The sequence below is a fragment of the Carettochelys insculpta genome, chromosome 25 (genome assembly GCF_033958435.1).
Source record: "Carettochelys insculpta isolate YL-2023 chromosome 25, ASM3395843v1, whole genome shotgun sequence".
Taxonomy (NCBI): domain Eukaryota; kingdom Metazoa; phylum Chordata; order Testudines; family Carettochelyidae; genus Carettochelys; species Carettochelys insculpta.
The window spans coordinates 9,684,701-9,706,610 of record NC_134161.1 but is presented as its reverse complement, the minus strand read 5'-3'; the positions used below and the strand labels follow the sequence as shown (position 1 = coordinate 9,706,610).

At 48.5% G+C, this 21,910-nt stretch overlaps 1 protein-coding gene across 13 annotated transcripts in view; it reads right to left on the bottom strand.

The window, feature by feature from the left end:
• GRAMD1B (GRAM domain containing 1B) overlaps positions 1 to 21,910 on the bottom strand; it is a 216,808-nt gene that overhangs the window by 14,025 nt on the left and 180,873 nt on the right. For 10 of the 13 annotated variants that reach the window (XM_074977031.1, XM_074977032.1, XM_074977041.1 and 7 more), the window contains 6 exons: positions 8,868 to 8,952; positions 6,727 to 6,830; positions 6,465 to 6,560; positions 5,317 to 5,397; positions 2,016 to 2,131; positions 1,269 to 1,425 (listed from right to left, as the gene is read on the bottom strand). In XM_074977031.1, coding sequence (XP_074833132.1) covers positions 1,269 to 1,425; positions 2,016 to 2,131; positions 5,317 to 5,397; positions 6,465 to 6,560; positions 6,727 to 6,830; positions 8,868 to 8,952 — 639 coding nt within the window. Of the gene's footprint in view, positions 1 to 1,268; positions 1,426 to 2,015; positions 2,132 to 5,316; positions 5,398 to 6,464; positions 6,561 to 6,726; positions 6,831 to 8,867; positions 8,953 to 10,632; positions 11,376 to 19,593; positions 20,276 to 21,462; positions 21,602 to 21,910 lie in introns of those variants that run through there. The other 3 variants (XM_074977037.1, XM_074977043.1, XM_074977044.1) reach the window with 3 other exon arrangements.

Sequence of the window (21,910 nt, the reverse complement as noted above, 5' to 3'; positions counted from 1 at the left end):
CAGGCTTTACCCGCCTCAGCCCTCAGCCCCTAAATCTGACCCCCCCCATCAAGCGAACCCACCCCTCATCTCCAGGATTAACCTCTCTCAGCCCCAACCCCCACCCTGCCAACGCCATCCCCATAACCAATGTGCCTCAGCCCCAAACCAGCCCCTGGGACAAACCCATCTGTGGCACTGGCTTTATTTATTGCCAGCAAGTTGGATAATGGCAGTGTGGCCGGACAGCAGGCAGGACGGGACAGCAGAACCCCCCTTAAGGAGTGAAAGCCTCTAACCCCAGGTCCTGCTGGAGACAGTGGGGTGGGGGCGGCCCCCTCCGGGTGGGAAAGGGTAACAGCCGACGGGAGAGTGGAGCCAGCTCGCCGGGGCTGTGCTGAGAGCACAAGGCCTGGGGAACCTGTGCAGCCAGCCTGAAAACACCTCTTTGCCAGAGTTACAGCTGGGAAGGGGCACAGTGCAGCTGGCTCCAGCCCTCCCAGCAGAGCTAAGGAGGATGGGAGTTCTCGGACGGTGAGGAGCATACACTGGGAGACCATGTGCACCCAGCAGAAGGAATGCTGGTGGAGGTGTTCTGCGGGCGGGGTGAGCCGAGCCACACTCCCCCACTGGAGGGGAGTGGCTGCTTGGGTAGCAGGACGCATGGGGGGCTCTCTGCATCTCCCTGCCCTGCCGCCATGAAAATAATGGAGTTAAATTCAATTGTTTTAACAGCCGGACCCCTCCCGCTGCCCTGCTGGTCATTAACTCAACTCAACTTAGTTGAACTGTTTCAATGGCAGCAGGACAGGGAGCAACAAGAGGAGTCAGTGGTGGCAGCATCCAGAGCTGCAAATTACTCCTTAAAGAGCTGCAGGTTGCTAACCCCTGGTCAGGGATTATTGACTTTTAGGCCAGGCTGCAGGTCCCTCTTCTTTTTTTTTCCTTTGTGGTAAGCTGCAATGGGAGATTATAATAATGCTCTGGGTGGGTCCCTTTGGCTGCAATGGAAGTGAGATTCCAGAAGCAGCCTGTTACATCATGGTTTATTTAAGAACTGTCAAGAGGATGAGGATCAGGAATTCCTGTTTAAAATGTGTGTGTGGATGGGTCTAAAATAAATAAAATTGAGACAACAGTATCCCCAGGAGATAGTCCATAACCTCTGCAGGCTGGCTTGTTATCAGCCTGAATATCCTCCCTAAGTCACAGCCTGTCTTGCCTATTTGCATGCTCCTGACCTCTGTCTGCAACAGGCTTTAAGATGGGATGCGGGAGGCGACACATACCGAAACTGGCGCTTCACTGCTCCCTGTGGAGGTCAAGGTGCTGGCGGTGATTGACTTCTTGGGCAGTAGAGGACTAGCTTCAGGTTTGGCCTCCATACTGCTCTTAGAGGAACTGTCATTCACTTCATTTTCTTCTACGGGGATCTCCTCGCAGTAGCTGTAAATACAGACAGAACATGAAAGTCTTGACCTCTGTATTTCCCTCGTTCTGGCTGGGACGAGAGATGGGAAATGTTGGAATAAGGATGTTCTCATGGTATTTCCAGCCCACCCAGAAGCAAAAATGCCTGGGAGAAATCCTGTGGGAACAATTCTTCCCAACATGGCTCCAGCCCCCAACATTTCAGGTGCTTGTATAAATTACCAAGAAGTTTGTATAAATTACCAAGAAGATAATGCATCAGCTTGTTTGCAACAGCACGTCCCCACTGCAGTGACTGACTCCTGTCAGTGTAACAGTCTGCTACCTACTATCAGAGCTCCTCTTAGCTCAACTAGAAGGGGAATATGTTTTCAGTTTTAAAGGTCCATTGATACATGCGATGCTGCTACATGTAAAAGGATTTGGGGCACAACAACCACCTGAAGTATTAAGCACCTAGCCCAGACCTCCAGCCTCCATCCCACAATTCCTTGCATACTGAGGCCAATGGGAGTTGGAAGTAGGCAAGAGACCGGGCCCCTAATTTCCTGAGGGCATCACCAGCATTCAAAATTCTACATTACGAGCCACTTTCACTTACGCACCCCATAGTGTTGAAATCATCATCAGGAGGCACGTAGTCTTCATCGTCACTGGTCAACCCCAGTTCGTTCCCGTAACATTGGTGGACAAAGTGCCAGAGCTCCTTTGGACACAGGGGCTATGGGGGGAAAAAAGATAACACCATGCACCTCCCATCTGAGAACCCCAGGCGCTAATTAATTCATCTCGCTTCGCACGTACATGCTTTCCATCTGCCATCCTAACAACTACTGATTCATCCTCACAACATCCACGTTTGACTCATCCAAGGTGACACAGCTGTGAATAGAACCAAGGAGACCTGATACTTATTCCCCTTTTCCAGCCATAAGGTAACACTCCTGTCTAGTGCAAAGCCTGGCACAAACGTGGTGGGATATAGGTCAGGCCTATGGAGTTTTCAGCCCTAGGAGAACCAGTGGAAGTTCTGTCCATTTTTCAAGGCTGGGAACTGCTGTTGAGTGCTAGTTTCTTCGCATGATGCTGGGCACTCGCTCTCTCCTTTTTTTTTTTTTTTTTTTTGATTTAAAAGCATTTAATTCATTTTCAGGGGATGGCTAAATTTCTGCCTGGAGAGCCAAAGCAAGAGCTCAGTCATCTCTCTTGCAATGACACAGCATCCTTTGTCCCAGGGCCACAAGCACGCGTCAGTCTCTTCCTGGAAATGACCTTCAGCAAGGATGGGAGATGGTTAAGGTTAGCGTAGACCGTGGACCTACCTACTCCCACATATAGCAACTGCCCTGGGCTAGGGAGGCACCATAGTTTAGTAGCCACACCATTACTGCGCAAGATTTCCTATTAACTCAGTTTGTGCTCTCCTGGATTCCTGGCCAACAGTCTCATGGATTTTCAGGCACCTGGGAAAGAGGAGAGGAAGCACCAGGATGTGTATAGCCCTGGGGCAGCTTGGAAAGGGAGATCTGCCTACCTATCTTTCTGCATGTTCATGGTGCTGTGTAAATATCACCCATGACAGTTCTGCTCCCTTGGGAAGCTCTTCACTCCTTCATGTTTGTGTTTTTTACCCTTATGCTCCTCCCATGGATGCACCTCCCATTCACACAATTGTGACTCTGGGGTTTTGGATAAGTTTATTGCATCTTTTTTTTTTTTAAATGGCAGCTTCCTGCAATTCACTGCTAAAGAGAAAGACCTTTAAAAAAAAAGAAAAAACTTGAACTGGCTTCTAGGGCTACGTCTACACGTGAAGCCTACATCGAAATACCTTATTTCGATGTAGCAACATCGAAATAGGCTATTTCGATGAGTAACGTCTACATGTCCTCCAGGGCTGGCAACGTCAATGTTCAACTTCGACGTTGCGCGGCACCACATCGAAATAGGCGCTGCGAGGGAACGTCTACATGCCAAAGTAGCACACATCGAAATAAGGGTGCCAGGCACAGCTGCAGACAGGGTCACAGGGCGGACTCAACAGCAAGCCACTCCCTTAAAGGGCCCCTCCCAGACACAGTTGCACTAAACAACACAAAATACACAGAGCCGACAACTGGTTGCAGACCCTGTGCCTGCAGCATGGATCCCCAGCTGCCGCAGCAGCAGCCAGAAGCCCTGGGCTAAGGGCTGCTGCCCACGGTGACCATAGAGCGTCTCTCAACCCCTCAGCTGATGGACCCCGCTATTTCGAAGTTGCGGGACGCGCAACGACTACACGGTCCCTACTTTGAACGTCGAAGTAGGGCGCTATTCCTATCCCCTCATGGGGTTAGCGACTTCGACGTCTCGCCGCCTAACGTCGAAGTTAGTGCCACTACTTCGAAGTAGCATGCACGTGTAGACACGGCTTAGGAGACAGAAATATTCTCCCCGGGGGCTTTAAATTGAAAACACTAGTGGTATTGTGACAGGGTGGACTCATGGCATTTTTATGAAAAGATTGTATGCGTCACTAATTAGAATGAAAAACGAAATTACCAGGAAGGTCAGTCTTTAAAGCATAGCCCTTTGTGGCTCAAGATCACTTGATCAAAACTTGACTACATCTTCCAGTTCCCCAGGGAAGCAACAGCAGAACTTGTGATTTAGAGTTTTGGGAGACAAAATGGACAGACAAGAAGGATTTCTAATTTAGAAAAAGAAAGCCGGAGAACCTGTCTGAGGTTAGGTGGTTTGAGTTTTTAACCAGTTGCTGCTGTCTGTGATAAGGTAGGAAAATCTTGATGAAGGTTACAATGATTTGATCATGTCACAGTAATCATTAAAATGATGGCAAGGCTCAGATGGGAAATAGATTTACCAGGGAAACCTCTTGCTCCCTTTCATCCTCTGCTCATCTGAGGTCTACTAATTTAAAATGCTTCATCAAAGGCACTGGGATGGGATACTTTCTTTCTCCCTCTGCCCTTACCAACCTTGGACCCTGAATTCAGGGAAAGGGAGCTTCAAGTATTTCCTGTCTTCCCTGCTCAAAACCGCAGCTCCTGTTTGTATCAAGCACTGAACTAAGGACTCAGACTTTCAATATGAATTTAAATAAGGCTGCTTCAAACACAATGTTACGTCAGTTATACACCCACCTAATACCAGAGGGAACTTATCTTGCTGCATACTAACACTGCCTTCTCTTGAACTCACGGCCTGCTTTTAGTCAACTCTTTGCTGGCCAACCAGTAAGGTGTGAGCTCGCATTCCTCAGGCATTGCTGAGCGCACTTTCGCACGCCAGCTGATCTCCTCCGTCCTAGACTTTCACTCCTGCAATGAAGATGGATGTACTGGTTCAGAATGGAATCAGAGAGCCAAACCAGCTACATCCGGGACACCAGCCACTGCAGAATAGATCGAGATACTGGCATGTTTGGGAGCCAGACTCTCGTAGCATTGCCCAACGTGGTTTGCATCTTCTCTGTTGCTTCCACATGTCCCATCCTTCAGTATGTGCCTTTTATACCCTTTGCTTATGTGGTTAGAGCTTTTCCTACACCCTGGGATTACTTGGGCTGGTTCATTTTAATGAAAGTTTTATTAAAGCAACTGCTGGGCCACACATGCCGTCATACTCCAGCAGTGGTAAAATAGGTGGGACACTTTTTTTTTTGCATATATGCCATTGCATAAAGGCAACTGAGTGACTAATAGGGGTAATTGCACCTGCACAATTACCTGATTTGTTTCCACCAATGTGCATTTACTGTACCTACAGATTCACGTATATGGATTACCTACGGGTATTGTGGATTCTTGTATGAGTCCGAGCTGGGGCAGCACTCACCCAGCTAGCCGACGGCTCCAGAGAGGTGGCATGGAGCTCAGATACATGCACACAGGAAAGTCTCCGTACCTTTTCGAGGAGAGCATTCTGCCAGAGTCTGAACATCATCATGTACGTCCTGTCTCGGGCGCCGAAGGAAGTGAAAAAGTGCTGAAAGGACACAGCCAGAGAGAAAGTGAGTCCCCATGAAAGAGCAAGGAACCCAATCTCAGCCTTCACAAGCAGAACACATGGAAACTTGATGAGCTTATTGAAAGCAGAACTGTTAAATGACTGAGCAAAAAGAGGACCTGAGCATCACTTATCCAAGGGAACGTGCTTGAGGCCATGGTCAGTAGCTGACACTGTGAGTCAAGGATTCAAGTGCAGGGGTCTGTATCACCAGTGCCTGGGATAAGAACATCTGCCTTCTGCACAGACTGTGTGCACTCTCCCTGCTCTCAAGCCAGCCCCACCCTGGGCTCTGCTGACTCTCTGCATACCACCCTCACCAGGCACCAAATGAATGCAGTTCAATATTGGAAATCCACACATGGATTTTGGGTTACATCCCTCTATTCCCCTTCCCCAATGCCACACCTCAACACTTGGCATGTATTTATTTCTAACTGAAGATCACAAAGTGCTTTCAGTTTGGTCCCTCAGCACACCTGGGCAATAAATACTATTATCCCCATTTTAGAGATGGGAAGTCTGAGGCTCGGAAAGGGGAAGTGATTTGCCCTAGTGGCAAGAACTAGAACCCAAGAGCCCACAACTTCCCAGTCCCCTTACTTAATTACATCCTTTTCCCAAACAACAATCCATTCACCACCCCTAGCCACAGCTCAGGGTCAGTAAATTGTCCCAACATTACCCTCAGGCAACAAATCTCCACTTACAGGTGTGTTGTGTGTATCCCCATGTCTACCAATGCCAACATGAGTTCTGAGCAATAGTCTCTCTGATTTTTGTCATGCATGTGGAATAAATTTTGTCATGTGCACCAAGGCACACACTGAAGTGCACCATCAGTAGAAACACATGCTGCTGGCTGTGGGCACTCAGCTAATCAGCTGGGTGGCATCTGAATCTTTCTTGCATGGCCACCGCAAGCTCTGAGCTTACAGGGAACACTGCTGCTGATCCCTCTGAGGTATTTATACCAGCCTGGCACCAAACTAGCTCAGCACTCACCTTGTGCAGTTTGGCTAGCAGTGGAGGGTTCTGGGACGTACCTTTTCAGTGTCAGTGCAAACTTGGATGGCGTTAGGAATGAGCCGTGCTGTTTTTTCCTTGGTCATGGAGCAGATATCCTTCAAACGGACTGTCAGCTGTGGTCAGGGACGTGGCATAAGGGACAAGGGGAGAGAGACAGAGCAAGGGGATAGAGAAGTTGTTAAAAAGCCACAGCGTTCCCGTAAGACTCTTAAGATGGGCAAGAAGGTGCAGGCAGCCCTGGAAAGCACAGCCCCAGTGGAGAAGTAGGAGGGTCTTTACCAGTGTTTCCCAGCGGAAGATGTTGCTGTAAAAGCAGATCCAGTTTTCAGAGAGGTAGAGTCGACCCTGCAGGAGAATGTCTCTCTGAAGCGCACATGAGTAATCTGTGGATAGACACAAGAAGATAAGCAAGGTTCAACCTGGCCTGCCATCCCCAACGAAACTAAAACAAGCAACAGAGCTGGGCCAGAAAAATGGGAGAACCAGGTACAAACCAGAACGGGTAACTAAGACTCCAAGCTCTTGACAGGAAATCACTGTCAAAGTAAATTACAGAACTGATAACAAAGTCAAGCCTGGGCACAGACCAAAATCATTGTGCTAAAATTAAATGTATGTCAGAACTACAAGTAAGTGGAGTCCTGATGCTTCAAGAACCAGATCCGTGCAACACAACAAACCAGGCTTCAACTAGCAACATGCCAGAACAAGCAACCAAGTTAGAAGGAGGTCAGCTCTAGAGCAAGTAACCAAGCCAGCTCCAGAAACTCTTCAAAACCATGCTAGAGCTGGTAATACGCTGAGGCGAGCAACTTGCTGGCATTTGTGCTGTCGTAGCTTTGGAAGCCTGGATATTGTATTTGTTGATTCTACATACAGACATCCAAAGAGACAGTTCCTGCCACAAAGAGCTTCTAGAGAGAGAAAAATGGAAGGGGAAAAACATGCACCCAGAGAAGTGACTTGCCCAAGGTTACCTAGTAGGTTAGTGGTACAACCAGGAACAGAATCCAGGTTCCTCAAGATCCTTGTCAGCACCTTAGCCACTAGACTACGCTGACATCACTGCTACATATGTCCTGAGTAATCTACCACACCTTGCTTGGGGGAACTTTTCTGCAATCTGATTATTCTTCAGACTCTTCGGCACTACTTCCTGATTTTTAGCTTGTATTTTCCTTTCCACTCTTCAGGGCCCTTATTCATAGCTCTGCCGGCCTGAATAGCTGTTCTCCCTCCTTAGTTTTTGTGCCTTTCAAGTAGTTACACTCATTTCCTCACTCACATGCAGTACAAGTGAACAGTCGGAGTCCAAGGGGTGGCAATTAAATCCCTGCAGCACTGTAGCTTCACTGGCAGTCAGAGAAATGGTTATCTGCAGGTGAAGGGAGAATGCAGAGCACATGGGGAGAAGGGGCTCCAGGGGAGAAGGTGGAGCAGTGTGAATGCTGAGATGTTTGATCCAATATAAACAAGAAAAAGGCCCAAACAGCAACTCTGAACCTCCCTCCCAACCTGTACAGGGAATATGTAAAGCTGGATGGGAAGCCGGCACCGCTGGGCATCTTTGTTACCTTGAACTTTACTCAGTGCTGCATCCTTTGCCCAATCTCTCCTTCCCCCCCTCCGCTCCAAACACTGCATCCTGCCTGCTCACCATCCTCCCTCCCCAGAGACAGTCCTCCCCTCCATCATCCAGGGATCCCTGCCACAGGCAACAAAAGCGACCAGCTACAACCCGAACCTTAGGCTAATCCCTCGCCTGACTCACCAACTGGGAAGGGGACTTTGTTCCAGGCTCTGAAAGCCATTAAAAGCCAGATCCTCAGCTGGAGACAATCCATGTTGCTCTAGTGAAGGTAGCAGGCAAAAATCCATTTGTGTCAGTGGATGATTGGGCTCTACATACACAGGACGGAGACAAGGGGCTAGTTCCCTCTGGTACGTCCGCATTACTGCAAAAGGCAGACCACAGACATGACACATCTCCCTCCTATGGCTACAAAAAGCTGGGTGGATGGTGACGCACTGTGTACGCAGGTAGAGCACAGACACACCAGAGCACTTGGACACACACCTACATGGCTTTCTGAATGCACACAGTGTCCAACTGCCTCCCTGCTCTCCTAGCCTTTTCCTGCTGTTCTGAAAGGCCCCAGGAGCGGGGACTCAGGCTCACAATTGCCAGAGACTTTCACTGCGGCGCGGAGCTACACGCCACGGCATAGATGCAGCTGGACTGTCACTGCAGTGTGGCGCTACAGGCACGCTACACACCTTTGTAAATGCAGACCAGGCTTGGGGCGCTCTCTTTCTATAGGACATGGACTCATGCAGCTGTTCCTGAACTTCCCCCCACAACATCTGGTCACAGCCCAGCAGGGCACAGCACAGAAGCGCCAACAGCAGCCCAGCCTTACCAACTATGAGACGCTCAGTGTCAGGAAGTTGTTTGAAGAGTTTCCTGAAGTCTTCATTACGCTGTTTATACGTTGGACTCAACACCTGCAAGTAACAGAGGGACCATTAAAGAGGACAGTGGGGATGGTGGGGAGAGAAGACCAAGGACATCTGGGCATGGCAGTGCATGGAGGGGATCCAAAAAGTTTACAAATCGGGAGGCAGGAAATGTTGTCCCAATGACACATCGATGGGAAGAGTAGAGGGTCAGTTTAGTAAGTGTGAAGAAGGCAGGAATGAAGAGGGAAGAGACCCCGACTTAAAAGCAGAAAGGCTGTGCCATTCTCTGCTCCATAGCAGTGTGGATGAGCACAGCAGTGCCAGCTGCAGGAAAGCACACCTTGACTGCAGGCTCTCTCAGTAGCACATGCAAGAGCAGCTCTGGAGGTGATATCAGCAATGCACGGAATACTATAGGACCCCCAGTGTGAGGGGCTTTCCCTGTGGGGAATGGGGTAGACACAGCGGCAGTGGGAGCTCACAGATGCTCACATCTGAAGCTCCCCCCTGCAGAAGCTGGCATGTTACAACTGAACCCCAGCACACCCACAACTGCTGCCTCGTGTGGTGCCAGCACTCTCATGGGAGACTGAAGAGGCAACAGGAGGCAAGCAGGGACTATACGCAGGCCCAAACGAAGACAATCAATAGAGGTTTTGCCACCAGTGGCAGTGAGACCAGGAGCTGGCTCACCTCTTGCGTTTACTAAACGTTAGTATGAAACACACTCAGGAGCATTAATCTTTTAGCCAAACACAGCTTCCCACACGACGGTGACTTCTAAGAACTGCTAATCCTGCACTGCTGGTGGAGTATGCTGAGAGCACTGAATGGAGGCAGGCAGAAAAGCACACAAGCCACATCCCTCCTCGAATCCATAATGCTCCCTTCCTCTTCCTTTGTCCAAAAAGCCACCTGCAGCACAGCTGCATCTGTCTAAACCCTTCCCTCCCCTCTTCTAGCAAGGCCATTCTTTCTGAGTCAGAAAGGCAGGTGAATGGTGGCACAACACAGGGAATCCAGACACCACCTTCTGCTAGAGGAAGGGAAGGGAGAAGGAGCCAGAAAGATTACTTGCCCTGTGTATAACGAATGGTATCAGGTCTCAGCATAGGAAGAAGTGAATGGGAAAAAGTCATACAAAATGATCCCCCTTCACTCACCTAGGACCAGTCTTGCTAAGAATTTAACTGCACCTCTTTGTGCCCCCCTTTAAGTTTAATAAACACATCATTAATAGCTCTTAGCTTCACCTAGGCCATCTGTTAGCGCCCAGCGACCTGAAGAGAGGCACTTCACTACTGCGTCCCAGTCTTGCATTTGACATAAAAATTTGCTGATATGCGAGCTGGGAATTTACTCGCCAATACGCCAGTCTGAGCATCCAGATGTGGGCTTAGAGCTGGAGGGGTGACCACAGAGGAGTTCTCACCTGGACCCAAATTTCTCCAAAGCTCAGGTTGGGGTGAGCTAGGAGAAAGAGTGCAGCCAGAACTGAGCTTTTGGTTCAATCCATCACAGAGAGTTGAGTAGCAAACTTCCGATCTGGACCAGAACCTTCCCCTACATCAGGGATGTTCTGCTCTGCAGTTTTGGCTAGGGATGCTCCAGGAAGGCTCCTGTATCTAAACACTGAACTCTGCTGAGTCTTCTGTTTGGCAGTGGGATCAAAATAACAGAGATGGCACTGGAACATCTGTGACACTGACAAATGGATACACTCACTGCTGGAATTTCTTCTGATCCTGAGTTGAGGTATGCCTGGCGTAAGCTGTTCAGCCCCTCCAGGTGCCACAGCAATTCTTCATTCTCTGGAGACAGCAAGGAGCCCCAGAGCACTGCACACTCCAACAAGGAATCCATCAGTCCCCACTGGACACCTTAAGCTTCACCTTCTCCTGCTCACACTGTCACTTGAGCTGGTTCAGATTCAAAGCCAACGAGGACCCAAAAGCAGCAGCAGCCAGCGAAAGGGATGGGTGGTTTTCCCTTCTCTTCTCTCATTCAGCTCTTCTGCCCCAGCAATCTCTGTGGCACCAGAGAACACTCGCTCCCCAAGAGGCTTTGAAAGAGTGACTCATAAGTGGAACTCATTGGCCAGCACACTCCCGCGCTCTTGTGGCTTCTCCCTCACTGGTCACCCCAGAGTATCCCTTAAAGGAGCACTGCAAAAGTGCCTTCAGCCGGAAGAGTCCCAGGGGGGCGGCGAGAGAGGATCAGCAACTCACACACACAGTTCCAATGCCTACCAACAGTCACTTACACACTCCAGATATCCAGGATCCCCTAGAGTTAGAAGTAAATCACAGACGTGACTGTAATATCCAAGGCTGCAGAGGACACCGGCAGGCAGCTCACCAACGCAGCCTGCTGATCTGAGAAGCAGTGAGTTACTTCTCCGGTGCCTGCCTCAGGCTCTCCTCTCCCATCTCCTTTCTGCTCTGAAAGGCAGCTTTGCTCTTTGCTAATTTTTCCCGTGGATGGCGCGGGTGGGGAGACTCTGAAACAACTTGCACATGCTTTAAGTTACTGGATCTGGGTAACTCTATGGCCAATACCCTGCAGTAACCGAGGCTCAGCCCTGCCTCCAACAGATGTTTCCTGGAATGGAAAGTTGTTGGACACAGCTTTCGTTTAAGAGGAGGGTACGGCAGGACAGCACAGCAGTGATGCAATCAGCAATGTGAGGCCCTAGGAGCTCAACTAGTCTGGAGCACTGTTATCACAAAATGCCTTTGAAAAACTGGGATTCCTTCCTTTATTCCATAACCAGATCAGAGTTTGCAAGGTAAGGTGAGGACTGCCTTCAAGTTCCAGCCACTGGACTTTCTGAAGATTTCAAGGGATATTGGTTAGACCTTCTGCAATCCACAGCAACTGCCTTCTCTCTACCCCCATCCCTTCAAATGCAGAAATGCCCAAAGGAGGAAATGCACAGGAAGATTCCCACAACACAGCACAGCTCCTGATTAGGATGTAGGGTCACTGATGGTGCTTATTCTGTGGGAGCTGGTTCAGAGTGTATCCAGGAAAACTCACAAAGAACTGGGTACAGGTACATCCAGCTAACCAGAACCAGGCACAGGGACTGGGACTCACTGAGGGGAAGGAGACACTCCCAGACAGGCAGGCAAGCAGTGTAAGTGTGGTTCTATAATCTCTTTCACACCAGATGCTCCAAACAGCAATCACTGAAGCTAGACTAGACACAGCTGTCTCTTTTAGCACACCCAGGAGGAAAGCAATACACCCCATATCTGCCAACAGCAGCAGCACAGGGTCCCTTTTACAAACCAACACGACTATAGTCAACAGTAACCACTGCAGACAATGCAGACACGTTCCTCTGCCATGTGGCTTCAGTGCTGCTGACAACTGCAGTGTAAAGCCTTTGGTCACTTTAGTGAATGCCCCCCTTTGCTGGAACTAGCTGAGAAACTACTTCTAAAACCACCTGTAACTGCAAAAGATGTTTCTGTCTTTGCCCATCCACCCCTCCCCTTCCTCGGCAAAGCAGAAGCAAAACACAGAGATAGCAAGAGTCAGGTGGAAGTGGTGCTGGTAAACATTAACTCTACCACAAACACAAGGAGCTGGGACAGAATGGCACCATGTGGGTGGTGGTAGGAGGAGGACAGGCTGGTTGTTGGGGAAAGGGGTGGATTTGATAGAGAGGACTATCCCTGGTTTTGGCTGTTCAAACACTGACACAAATCCTCTGGCACGAAATTCTAAGCAAATGACGTGTGAAGGAGAGGACAGGGAGCGCTTTGGACTGTACAGACACAGAAAATGGAAGGACAACATGAGACACATTGGGAGGTAAGGGAGACAATCCTTAGTTCAAAGCTGCACCAAGGATGGACTTGGTGCTAGGTGTTTCATTAAGGATGTACGCAGGTTTTCAGGTTGAAATGGACAACTACATCAAAAGTGCATCTGAGTCTCTGCTGGCACAAGAGGGCAAAACCCCACTGTAATCAGTTGTTGCCTCCATTAACACCTGTAAGGAACTTGGCCAAATATGCTGTAAAATCTTTGATTTGCTAATGCTTGCAGCCCCTTTTGGGCTTTCTCCAAATACAGCCGCCTACCCAAGAGAGCACACCCATCATTAAAGAGAATGGCAGGAACACTGCACAGCGTACAAGTAATTACTGGGGAATTTTGGTGGCAAGCAAATTTTGAATAACCAGTCACTCAATTAGAAGGAGGGTGTTGCAGATGTGTATGACCAGAAACATTGCATCCAACAAAGTAGATCTTTGCCCACAAAAGCTTATGCTCCAAAATATCTGTTAGTTTATAAGGTGCCACATGACCAGCAAAGCAATCCTAGCGCAGACACAGTTTATATTGGCCAAACTGGGCTTTTCCCAGTACAGTAAACCCTTGATTTACTGGACTCCAATTTAACGGACTTCAGAAATAACAGCTGCTGTCCACCATAACCCCCCACTTTAAATAAATGCCAGCGACTCACCAGACCGTCGCCGTGGCTGAGGCTGCTGGGGCTTGAGGAGCTGCAGCACTGAGCGCGCCAAGAGCCTCTGGAGGTAGGAGGAGCCAGGATAGCATGCAGCTCCTCTTCCAGTAATTGGGAAAGGGAGATGGAGGTGTGAGGGGCAGAATGGGGCAGGAGGGGGCAAGGGAAGGGCAGGGCAGAGGACAGGTGTGAGTGATGGGCTGGGAAGGTCAGTGAATCGTCATACAACATGACCATTCGGATTTAAAGGACTTCGGCATTAACAGACACCCCTTCCCACACTAGTCCATTAAATCGAGGGTTTAACGTATTCCTTTTTTCTGCTCCATCTGAGCAAAACATCGTACATCAACAAAAGCACAGTTTTGCTGGTATAATTGTGTCTACACTTGGAGCTTTGGCCTGAACAGCTACAGCAGTATGTGACTGCACCTCTTCACACCCACATGATAGGTGTGCTAGCAAACACTTGTAAAGTAAACCTCTGTGTTGTGCTTGTGCAATCAGAGAACAGCACATCACAGTACCATACAGGCCCAATCAAAACCAATCAATACAGGACAAAGTCTGAACACTGAAAACTTGTAACAAATTGCTTGTGAAGAAGACACAGACCAAGAATTATTTGAAGAAATCACTGCATGAAGAATTGAAAACCGGAAACATTTGAGCAAAATCTCAAGCTGGCTGCAGTCAATTCACAAGCAAAAGAGAACTGTGTGTTTATTAAACAAACTGCTTACTTGTCTCTACTACTAGGGCTTTGCGTACTGCATCCTTCTCCTCCACCCCCCATGTTGCATCATAGTCTGATCCTGTTAGTAGCTCAGGGTGACATGCTAGTGAAGCTGTTTCTGACACCACTTTCCCTTCTCCCAAAGTTATACACAGCTTATCTCCAGCTGTTTTTTTCTTTCTTTCTTTCTTTTTGGAGGAAAGCAGGGACTTTTTATTCTGAGAGCTTCATTCTCTCTTGTATAGTGGTAGTTCTTGATATTCTTGACAGCAGGACACTGTGAAAAAAGTCTCATTTCCAATCCCTCCTCCTTCTAACTGCTTGCAATCAATATCACTGTTATCCTTCTAGCAGGCCATATGCCTCTCCTAGTTTTTATTCTCCATTTGAGTACATCACGTAGCTGACTGTCCAATGTCTTGAATCTTGTGCCATCATTTACCAGTGCAAATGGATTGCACAAAAAACTACCATTCTATTTGGCAGGGGGGTGCAATTCTGCTTAGGTGCAAAGGGCAATGGCTGGTACATGGATAGTACTGCCAAATCAGGCCCTGACACTAGAGCTGGCAAGCATTTGTTTGGATTATTGCAAAAGCTACTGTAGACGAACCTTGACTGCATGGTGACCTTCTATCAGTTCCTCACTGCAAGCAGGATGCTGCCTTTGTTCTGTTTGCTCTTTCCTCTTGAATGTATTTGTAATGTGAACAGGGTCTGGATGCAGCTGCTACGGAGACCGTAGAGAAAAGTATGTGCTTATTACTGTCCCATTTCTGGTCTTCCAGTGCTTTGTGATGACAGCTGAGATGGTACAAGAAGCTGGAAATAGCCCTAGCTCTCTTTTGGAGCCACTGCTGGGAAAGTGTGTGTGCACACGTGTGTGTGTGTGTGTGTACACGCATGCCCGGGGGTGTTTGTGTGGACACGGCTAACAATTCGGATTCTGGCAGTGCTTTGTCCTGCTCCTTCTAGCCTGTGGTTACAGCTGCACCCCGAGTTTGCTCTCAGATAGAAACGGATGGAATTGTGCTGCTGTCAGAGCCTTTCATCAGCGGTCTTATGGGACTTTCAATGATGTAGGCAACAAGGGACAAGTTCCTGTAAATGATTTTTGTACCCAGTCTGGAATTCCTTGATACCCATGAAGCCAATATGCTTAGAGGGTTTAGGGTGAACTATAGGGAAAAGGAGAGGGGGAGAAACAAAGAGAGAGTAACATATGAGACTATTCAGTGCAAGCATACACCAGAACAAAAAGAACGCAAGCTGCTAGGGGTGAACACCATAGGGAAATATGAGAATAGGGGTAGGACTGCCCTTGGGAGTTGATGGGAGATAAAAAGTCTCGAGGCTGCATCTAGGCTTGCAAGGACATGGAGCCAGCTCTATTTGCTCTAATTTTCAAGGACATCTCTTTACTCTCTCTTACCCTTTCTCACCAGTGACTGCAGAAGAATGATTGGCTCTGCTGCATCCCCTCCCAGCTGTTTGGCCTCCATCTGCACAGAGATCATGGGAGGTGATCTGCAGAAGCAGCACTGGCTACATACTACAGGTGGAAATGCTGGAAAAGCCCACCTGACACTCTGGCACCAGACAGCAAAGACCCTGAGGCCAGGTCCTTATTTAGGGACAGTCAAGAGCAGAGAGTCACTGGAGTGATTTAGACTGGAGCAAGCTGAAAAAAAGAATGGAAGGCTGGGCTGGTTCCATGTCTCCAACAGGAATCCCACAGAGTTCTCTGTGACTCTGACCTTAGACATGGAACCAGGGCAATACAGACTGAATCCCCCCATGCTCCGAGAGGGAATGGGGCCTGCTGTCTCAAGGAGGGAAAGAAAGTGAGAAAGAAAGGGGCGACACCCCTCCCCCGCCAGTGAAATGTTTCCAGAGTACGCATAGAGAACTTTCAAAACTTTGCTTGGGTGGAGGATCCCCGCTAATGATTAAGACCACTCCTGCCTCCAAGCATGGCTAGCTCTGTGCCAGAGATGGGCCCAAACTCAAAACGGTGGCTATGAAAACTCACAAACTCTGGGGGAGATTGGATTGGTTCTACACCGATTTTGTGGCTTGGGCACTCTCTCTACAATAGGCTAGAATAGAATAGAACCCCAGATTTAAACAGATTCTGGAAAAGCTGGACTCTCTAGCTTTTAAATTTATCATTCAAACCCATTTTTACCCTAATAGGTGTCAGCAGCTTGATACCCCCTTTCACCTCCATCTTCCTCTGCAATGGGCCTTACATTAGAGCAGGGATCAGCAACCTTTCAGAGGCGGAATGATGAAATATGACCTCTTTGACCTCTAGGTACAGTCCAAGTGCTGGTGATACGTTTTAAAGTCACTAATAATCATACTTACCACAGCTTCATTAATAAATAAATGAAGATGCAGAGCTTTTCCGTTTAGGTGGTGGTTGGTAGCATTAGCTGGTCTTTTGTTAATCCACAGGCAGCCTGGCTCTGAGCAAACTCCTAGCTGCATGGGATAAGAGGGGCAGGGCTGAGCTCCTGCCTCCCGAATCAATGAAAATCGGCTTGCATGCCATTCTTGGCACCCATGCTGGGGACTGCTGACCCCTGCATTATAGCCTGTGCTTTCCTGGTTTTTGCTCCTTTCCTTAGCCTCAGAGACCTCCCAGTGTTGCGCACTCTCCCCCTTTTATTGCATGTCCCTCAGTATTTGGTATTTCTCTTACCAATTCAACGCCTGGGGTCAAGTTGTCACATGACAATCCCATTTTAAAAACAAAGTAAGTTTCTAATCCCCAAGGTTGTGGGCAAAAGCTTGAAAACTTGATTCCTGGGGTCTCAAAACCAGCAGGCAGAGTCAAAGAACTCAGCATTTATTATAGGTCCAATCCCAGGATCTTTTTGCCAATCACATGAGTTTGGGAGCCTGGCATGGGGTTGGGCCACATTGTCCTTGGCCTTGTTTCCTCCCAGTGGTAAGAAATAGCTGTTTCAAACCACAGGGGTTCTCTCGAAACATCAGGCCCTGCTAGCTCTATTCTCCCAAAGGAGGGGAAAGGTGGAATCAGTCCACACAGCACAATAGGACAATGCCTCCACCCGACACACCCCATTTTACAAACACCAGTGAGGCAGTTTTGCACCTCTGTCACAACGTACACACACAGGATGGCCCACAAGACCACTTTCTTTCCTCTGGGTAGTACGAGAATGAGCTCACAAGCTGTGGATCCCACTACCAGTAAATTCACACAAGTATGCGATTTCTACCCATACCCAAGTAACAAGGATGCATTGGTTTGTAAGGAGGAGGGGAAACTGGAGACAGGATTCCGTCAATTTGCCTGGACACCAGGCTTCTTCTATGCTGCCAACACAGCCCCCGAGTTTGATTGTCCTTTTTTTTGACTGGTGCCCTGTTACCGCTCTTTCTCCTGCAGAGCTGGTTGTTGGATGCTCGATGGCCTAAATGTTCCAGGGACGATCGGGTGACACCACTGAGGCCAGGTATGGAAATGCTGTTTAAGGGGTGGGATTTTTAGGCTACCTCTACACGACAACCTAACCTTGAAATAAGCTACATAATTGCACTCACTAAACTGTGTAGCTTATTTAGAGTAGGTTTTGAAATAGGGCTATTTCGGCACATGGCACTGTCTATATGGCACCACATGCCCAAATGAAGCTCTACTCTGAGACATCCCTGTGCCTCTCCAGCAATGAGGTGAACAGGGATGCCGGAATAACGTTCATCTTGAAAACTGGTTTAAGACAAAGGGCGTGTTGCATAAATGCAGGCAGTGATTCCGGGATACAGAGATACCGCCCGCCATGTAGACACAGCCTTAGTGACATTTCTACACTGGCATAAAAGCACTTTGGCCAATATAGCTTATTGTTCAGGAATCCGATACAAAGTACATTAGTGAATGCACTTTATTGCTAATGTGAACTGTATCTACAGAGGGATGGTTTACAGCTAGAGCTACACAGGTAAAACTTTTCTAGGGTGAAGCCGGCCCAAGAAAAGCTCTGTCATATCCTTAGGTTCATGGGACAGGAGATTACATGCCAGACTCCATCTCTCAGGACAAGACATTTGCGCAAATGCAGACAATCCTCTTCGTAAACAGTGCTAGGTGGTGTCTCACTGCTGATGGCAGTTGCTCCCTGCCGCAACCTACCTGTTTCTAAACTGGTGAGCACTTAAGCCCAGAAGAGGGGCCACTCAAAGTGCAGCCCGAGGGCTAAACGTGGACTACAGAGACCTGCAGACACTCAGTAATGACCTTTTAATCAATCAGGTTAATAATCCTGTCAAACCAGGACCCAAGTCAGCTGCTCCTCAGTAATGTCTCTGGAGAGAATGTGGATGGCTCTTCCCTTTCACTGCTGGTGAACTCAGCCGGCCAGCCAATAAACCCACACTCCTCAAGCTAAGAGTTCTGCACCCAGGTGAATAGCAGGGCTGCATGCGTTCACTCTGGAGCAAAAACGGGACTGTATGGTTCAGCTGGCACCCACATTCTCAAGGCAGGTGTGCAAGGCACCTTTCTATAGCTGGGACATGCTTCGGAACAAAGCATGGGCCTCTGAGCTTGTCTCCCCACAGAGCAGTTGGTTGCTGGACATTATCCACAGCAGGGGTGGGAAACCTACAGCCTGTGGGCTGGACCCTGCCCACCAGCTTAATTTGATCTGGACTGCGGCTATTATCTGCACCGTGGCAACTACCAGCACCACAGGCCGCGGAGCTGGAGCGTGAGTGCCAGCTCACCCCACTGTAGGAGGAAACCTGGAGCCCAACTATCTCCCTCCCAACCCCCGCTGGAATGCGGCGTGATCTGAGGTAAGTGAGAGTGAGGGTCGGGGTACTTTTGTTTTTGCTTCCCACCTTGGGAGCACTGGCAGCCGGCGAGCAGTGAGGGTTGGTGTATGTAACCGCCAACTGACTGTTCTATGGATCAGTGCCCCCGACCGAAAAAAAGGTTCCCCACCCTAATAATTAGGAATGCTGGTGGTTCAGCTTTGGGGAGGAGAGCTAAGCGAAGTCTCTCCGTGGGTACTTGGCAGGAGGCATGGGGGACACCTACAAGAAGTCACTGAAGGAGAATGTCATGTCTTCTCTGCTACCTGCTTGCTGGAGGCTGGCTAGGCTTCTGTTGATTACTGAGAGTTTTCTGTATCACTTTAATCTCACTTTGGAAATCTGAAGAACGGGACTTGAATTAGCAGTGTGTTTTAACTCTCAGAAGTGACATCTGCACATCAGCCCACATGGCTGATCTACAAGGAACAGAACAACAAGACTGAAGGTCTCCTACAACTGAGGGAATAAGGACCTACTTCCATTGGTTCTACACCTTGAACATCACAGACCAGAAATGTCTCCCCCCTTCTCCTCCCCCTCCCCCCACCTCCGTTTGATCAGGTCATGATGCAAACCTCAGGTGCGTCTCTTGGAAACTAGTGGTGGGACCAACAAGAGAACACACCAGGCAGCAGAGGGAGGGAGTTCTAAAGAAAACATTCACAGCTAGAGGTTGCTATCCTCGTGGAAGACGAAAAGAGAAAAATGGAATATGGAAGGGAGCAACCTCTACTGGATAAGCAAGGGCAGATCAAAGCCATGTTAAGGGGACAGGAGATAATACAGCAGGCCAGACAGAAACAAGAAAGCCAGTTAAAAGCAGCAGGGATAGAGCTGAAGTCTCTGCAGCCAAGACCACTATATTAATAGGGCATTAATGGACGTGTTTGGTTCAGGGAAGATTTTCACTCCTGGGGAGCACATAGCTCTGTAAGTGAGGGTGAGAGTGCATCAGTGTGCAGTAAATACAGATGTACTTGTGTTTCATGCACGCAGGTTTAAAGACACATGCTAGGGCTGACTAAACTGCAAGACAACACCAAAGGTGGGCTCTCGAAGATGTGTCTTGGAGGTGAACTTTTATTTATGGATCTGTCCTACGGCTGGGGACAAGAGAAAGTCTCTGGTTGTCCCCTGTGCCAGAGATCCCAGCAGGACTTGCCTGATGCAATTCAAAGCAGTAGCAAATTACTGACGACTGTTCTGACTAGCACTCCGAGTCCCTTCCTGGAGCTCAGGTGGCCCGTGCCCATTTCCACACTGCTGCTTTCACCTGGCCACAATGACTTCACAGACTAGAATTTGGGGAAAAAAGAAAAAGGCAAAGAAAAAAAGGAAGAATGCAGCCAGTGCTTACTCTCCGGATGTGCTGTCTCTCATGCTGAACATACATGGAGGAAAAACAAGAGAAAAGATAGATAAGATAGAGCGGACACAAAACCAAGAGAGAACCACAGAAGCACATCACACCAAAGCATCATGCAGCAGGGGATGGCTTCCAGCAGCCACAGAAATAAGCAGTTCTTATGTACAATATAATGCCTCCTTCAGCTATGGTCACTGACTTCTTTACACGTTTCTTCGTGCCACCTCCTCACAGTCATTCTGTCCATGTTCTGGGCTTCTGAGCACCCTCCACCTTTCTGTTTATGTTGGTGTGCTCTCCATCCTGCTTATCACCTGTCCATCTCTTCTCACTGTCTGCAGTTCATGTTTGCTCCACCCTCACTTGTCTCTCTCTACACTTGCTAACACCATCTGCCTACACTGCCTCCTTAGCCAGATGTTCTGCTGTCCTTGCTTCTGTCCCTCTTCTTGCTCTTTGTGTGTACTGAATCCACACCAGCTCCCACTGGAGTTAAAGGGAGTTTGGTCACTGATGTCAATAGAAAGAGGTCTATTGTTTTATGCCCCTGTTGCCATCTGCACCCTTGCCTATCCCTGTTCAATGCTTTCTCTTCCTCACCAGGCCTGTCTTTGTGTACATTTCACCTCTCGTGGGGAAAATTCCTATTTCAAACCACAGCTCATTTCAGAACCAAACCAGCCAGCAAAGTGATTTCATTTTGGAGTTATGGGGGATTTAAAAATAAATAATAGTGACAACAGGAAGTGATGGCCAGGCAGATGTGCAAAGCGAGCAAGGAATGGGCATGTCTGGAAAAGTTTGATGCCCTTCTAACCATATAAGAGCCAGTTCCTGCCCCGCTTTCTTAGACTCCCAGAGGAGATGGGCAGTACGTACTGGAGGTTGGGAGCTGTGGATGGAGGATACTTTGGTATCTCACAAAAAATGCAAGTGCTGCATGAATGAGATGCAGACAGAGCTTGACAGTGGAATTGATCAGAAATGGGCTCAATTTCTAGCGTACTTCCTTGCTACAACCTCTCTGGGGTCTAGGATCCCAGATTAAATGGGATCTAATGCTTGCTTTTTCTACAAGCCAGGTTTCCGTGTCTGCTGGCTCCAAATTCATCGCACCCAACAGTAGGTGATCATGGACAACAGAGGTTGTATCAGAGCCTTACAGACTGGCTGTGGGGGTGTCCCTCAATTCTCCTAACACCTAGTGCAGAGATTGGCCCAGAGTTAGGCAGGATGAGAAAACTCATGAGAAACCCTGGGAAAGGAGAGAGAAGCAGAAACAGGAATTCCTGGTATGTTCACTCACTCACAGACATTTTTGGCTTTAGTCCCATCTTTGTCCTTTGTTTGTTTATGAACTTTATTCTGACTGCCAAAATACTATGCTGTTGTTGCTCATAGTACTCTGAAACCTCCTGGGAATTCTAGAGCCAGGAGAGCCTGAAGCTCGGGAAGCATGAAGCCAAGTAAACCTGGTTTAAATACTGTTGGGTTAGCATACAGTGTACATCGGAAGACTGGGGAACCTTTCATCAAGGGGCTAAAGGGCCCAGTTAAACAATGC